Source organism: Sinocyclocheilus rhinocerous, unplaced genomic scaffold (assembly GCF_001515625.1).
Source record: "Sinocyclocheilus rhinocerous isolate Xijiao unplaced genomic scaffold, SAMN03320098_v1.1 scaffold4129, whole genome shotgun sequence".
NCBI lineage: Eukaryota > Metazoa > Chordata > Actinopteri > Cypriniformes > Cyprinidae > Sinocyclocheilus > Sinocyclocheilus rhinocerous.
The window spans coordinates 5,818-10,765 of NW_015646383.1; the positions used below are offsets into that span (position 1 = coordinate 5,818).

General features: G+C 42.1%; 1 protein-coding gene across 1 annotated transcript in view; it reads right to left on the minus strand.

Moving 5' to 3' along the window:
* Positions 1 to 4,948, minus strand: part of LOC107707734 (serine/threonine-protein kinase MAK-like) — a gene marked incomplete at its 3' end in the record, with an annotated part of 25,463 nt that overhangs the window by 5,745 nt on the left and 14,770 nt on the right. Inside the window, exon 5 of the mRNA XM_016511823.1 lies at positions 283 to 365. Coding sequence (XP_016367309.1) covers positions 283 to 365 — 83 coding nt within the window. The remainder of the gene's footprint in view (positions 1 to 282; positions 366 to 4,948) is intronic.

Genomic DNA, 4,948 nt, shown 5'->3' on the forward strand with positions numbered 1-4,948 from the left:
TACCAAGGGTGCCAATAATTCTGACCACGACTGTATATATATATATATATATATATATTATTATTATTTGTAATTATTTAACTTTTTTTTTTTTTTTTTAAATGGGCTTTCATAAGCCACCTTTTCTGGTGGATAATAAGGTTAATTTCCTAAAGTAACTTTAACAAACATGTCACATATCACTATTATAAATGTAATTGGGAACTAATTAAAATGCATAAGGGTGTTATGAAGCTCTTTAACACATCAGAGAAGAACAAATGAAAGTGTAAGAAATCTTACCATGCTTGTGCACAAATGCCAAACCAGAGAGAACTTGAAACATGATGTTCCTTATTTCATTCTCAGTAAACATCTTATTTTCCCTGATGTCAGAGAATTTCACACACAAAAGAGACAGAAGAGAAAAGAAAAGAGAAACAAAGACAGAGGATAAGCAAAGAACAGCCCCACAAGTTTGTCACCCATAAGATGTGTGAGACTCAGTGGTTTTCTGTTTATTTACAGCTCTTAGTAAGATTCTATAAGTTAAGAAAGCAACCGCTGAAGAAGTATAAGCTTCTTTGAAGGGATCACATCATGGAAAAAATAGATAAATTGGATTTATTTTAAGAGGTCATTGTACCATGAAAACATACTCCTCCAACTTGCAGAACTCAACGCACCCTCCACAGTACAAAAAGAGCATTTGGGTCAATTATGTGTCAAATTAACCAAATTTCAGAAACTTCCCTGGCTCGTTTTTTTTTTCTTTTTTTTTCTAAAAAAATAAATAAATAGTGACAAAAGCCAAAATATTAAAGGGGTCATATGATGTTGCTAAAAAGAACATTATTTTGTGTATTTGGTGTAATGAAATGTGTTTATGCGGTTTAAGGTTAAAAAACACATTATTTTCCACATACTGTACATTATTGTTTCTCCTCTATGCCCCGCCTTTCTGAAACGCTAGATTTTTACAATTTAAATTTTTTACATTTTTGCATCGCACCGCGTAAACATAAAACCATGTCTGCATTTGTGATCGAATTGTTCTGGAACAGTGTTGTAAATACAACTTAACCACTGATTTCTAGTCGTGTCCTCTTTTGGAAGGCCAAACAAAGAAGTTTCGCTTTCACAACGAAACACACGACACACACGGCGGGCTAGAGTGAGTGGCGGCTGGCGGCCTAGAGTGAGCGGAGGCGGGCGGGCTTGAGAACGGTGCGGCCGGCGGGCTTGCGGCAACCACATGTGACGACCCCAGGCTGGACTCCGCTTCGTCCACGGTGAAAGCCGATCCGGCGATCCACAGCGCGAAGTTGATGTATTCCCTCAGCGACCAGCACGGATCAGCTCCAGGCATGACTGGATTTCAGACTTTAGTCTTTGCAACTTTACAGATCTCCTTTATGCACTAAGAGCTTGTAACACTCCACTCTAGAGGAGGACATGCGACGGGAGTGCAGACCACCTTGTCGGTTGATGTACGCAACGGTTGCAGTGTTGTCCGTACGGACCAGTACATGCTTGTCTCGTAAGCGCCCTTTGAGATGGTTCAAGGCAAGGCGCACTGCTAACAACTCTAAGCAATTGATAAGCCACTGCAGTTGGGGGCCGGTCCATACCCCCGAGACTGCTTGCCAGTTGTATGTGGCACCCCAGCCGGTGATGAGGCAGCAGCAGCAGCAGCCATATGCCTCAGGAGCCTCTGAAAATGTTTCAGTGGGACCGCTGTCCTGCCTTTGAACGTATTCAAGCAGTTCAGCACCGACTGAGCATGTTCCTCTGTGAGGCATGCTGTCTGTTCGATCAAATCCAACTCCATACTGAGAAAAGAGATCCTCTGTGTCAGACTGATCCCGAGACTGTGCTAATATAAGCCAATCGTCTAAATAGTTGAGGACCTTGCTTTCTGAGGGGAACAAGAGCCCCCTCCGCAACTTTCATGAAAACACGGGGGGAGAGGGACAGCCGAAGGGCAGGACCATGTACTGATATGCACATCCTTCGAACGCAAACCACAGAAATGGTCTGTGGCGCGGAAGGATCGACACATGAAAGTACGCATCCTTCAGGTTGATCACTGTAAACCAATCTCCGGGACGGATGCCCCCGAAGATGCGATTCTGCGTCTTGAACGGTAACCGGTGAAGGGCCCGGTCAAGACACACAGGTTCAAGATCGGTCACAACCCACTGCCTTTCTTGGGTACAATGAAGTAGGGGCTGTAAAACCCCGTCTTCATATCGGCTGGAGGGACTGGCTCTATTGCGTCCTTCAGCGAACAAGACTGCGATCTCCGCACACAAGACATGAGCATCGGCTGCCTTCACTGGTGTGAAGTGGATGCCCCTGAACTTCGGGGGACGCTGGTGAACTGAATCGCATAGCCGAGTCTGATGGTCCACAGGAGCCAACGAGACGTGCCGGGTAGCGCTAGCCAAGCACCCAGATACCGTACAAGCGGGACCAGCGGAACCATCGACGTACCCGCAGTGGGGCAGCGAGGTGGAATGCAGGGACCCGGCTCGGGCGGCTCGTAAATGGACCGAAAAGTGGTCTGAGTGTGTGGTGCAACGCTTACCTGGTTCCACGGTTGGGCAAAGGGTGCGTGAGTAGGGCCTTTGATGATGCTCTCGAACCACCCGCTGCTGCCTGCTGGCAACAGAGGAGGATGAGTGTGGTCCGGTGTTGGTCCATCCGTGACTCTCTGTGTCCTCTTGGGACTCAGAGATAGAGAAAACTGCTCTTTTGTCGAGAATTTGAGTGCCATCAACCGTGAGGCTGATGGTGGGACAAAACAAAAGATTCTCCACCTGGCCCTCCTTCAGGGGAGGGAGTGGTGCATTCACCATCTCCTGAAGAGCAGTTCCCTCCATCTCTGGGTCGCCCGTCTCAGGGCCGCTCGCTCTTCCGCTTACCACCAGGTTTGGCGGGGGCCTGGGGTCTCATTTATAAACGTTGCGTACGCCCAAAATGGGCATAGAAATTGCGTACGCAATTTTCCACGCACATATCGGGATTTATAAAAAATTAACTTTATAAAAAAAAGTTGGCGTTAAAAATAAACATAAAAATAAAAATAAACTTGGCGTAAATATGTATGCACCGTACGGACATTCTAGACCATGCGTACACACTCTTTTTCCTGAAGTGAGAAAAGTAATGAAGTAAACAACAATTTTAAAATCGGTTTTCATTTCAATATACACATTTACTAGGGGGGGTGGAACGGTTCGCGGAAAAAAAAATCGAACCATACGGTTCTCCACACACGGTTCGGCACGCCCTAGGACCGCGGTTCAACTTAAATCTGACAACGCATCTGTAATATGGTTTGCTATAAATAACACGTTCGAGCTCGCGAGCACAGTGAGAAGATTTGTGCGTGCACTCATCTGAAGCTCTCAAACCCGCACCTCAGAACGCGCGCAAATATTAAGCTTTCTCTGAAGTATTGTGTTTAAATGGACAAATTCACACAAAAATTATGTTGTGAAGGCATCTCCACAACATTATGAAAAATACCACTGTATTTGAAAGATACAACTTGAAGAAAATGGTAATTTGCATGTTTTCTTTTTAAAATAGGCTACTTTGTCAGTGACGTGCGGAGTCAGACAATTATATTTACATTGCAATAAATATAGGCTAAAAATAGCTCAAAGATGTTCACCTTATCAGCAAAACTGCATAAATTAAATTTGATTTGAATTGTTTAAAACAATTAAAATTATTGAAATATTATTTGGCCAGTGGAAAAGAATGAGATCAACTACACTGAACAAAATTATAAACGCAACAATTTTGTTTTTGCCCCCATTTTTCATGAGCTGAACTCAAAGATCTAAGACTTTTTCTATATTCTCTGAAACGCCTTTGGAGATGGCTTATGGTAGAGAAATGAACATTCAATTCACGGGCAATAGCTCTGGTGGACATTCCTGCAGTCAGCATGCCAATTGCATGCTCCCTCAAAACTTGCGACATCTGTGGCATTGTGCTGTGTGATAAAACTGTACATTTTAGAGTGGCCTTTTATTGTGGTCAGCCTAAGGCACACCTGTGCAATAATCGTGCTGTCTAATCAGCATCTTGATATGCCGCACCTGTGAGGTGGATGGATTATCTTGGCAAAGGAGAAGTGCTCACTAACACAGATTTAGACAGATTTGTGAACAATATTTGAGAGAAATAGGCCTTTTGTGTACATAGAAAAAGTCTTAGATCTTTGAGTTCAGCTCATGACAAATGGGGGCAAAAACAAAAGTGTTGCGTTTATAATTTTGTTCAGTGTATATTCTAAAATATTTATCTGAGAACTATTTTAAACAGCTTTGTTTTTATGGATTTTGATATACAGTGCACAGCATAAATGAGTACACCCCCTCTGAAACTTAAAGGGGTCATATGATGCGATTTCAAGTTTTCCTTTCTCTTTGGAGTGTTACAAGCTGTTGGTGCATAAAGAAGATCTGTAAAGTTGCAAAGACTAAAGTCTCAAATCCAAAGAGATATTCTTTATAAAAGTTAAGAGTCAATTTAAACAAAACATAGCTAAGTTTCTTATTTTACAGATATTAATGGCATGTATTTCTCTGTTTTTATTAAGAATATGTTTAATACATTTCAATTTTGCCATCTTTCTATGAACTTTATTAGTGATCATTAAGAAAATACATATTTTATATTTAATCAGAGGGGGTGTACTCATTTATGCTGTGCACTTTATGTATTCTAAAACATAACAAGGATACTGGATGATTTGTAGCAATAAAAATTGTGTATGGCATAAATGGCATTTATAGTCCATATCTCATATTTCCTTAATGTCTTGTACCTTTAACGGTGTTAAATATGGTGTCACATGGATGGGAATATGCATGGAAATTATATGCAGATGAGGTTATGCATAGTAAAACTAGGTGTTGTAAGCTCCATATATGGTGATTTCGGGGAGGAG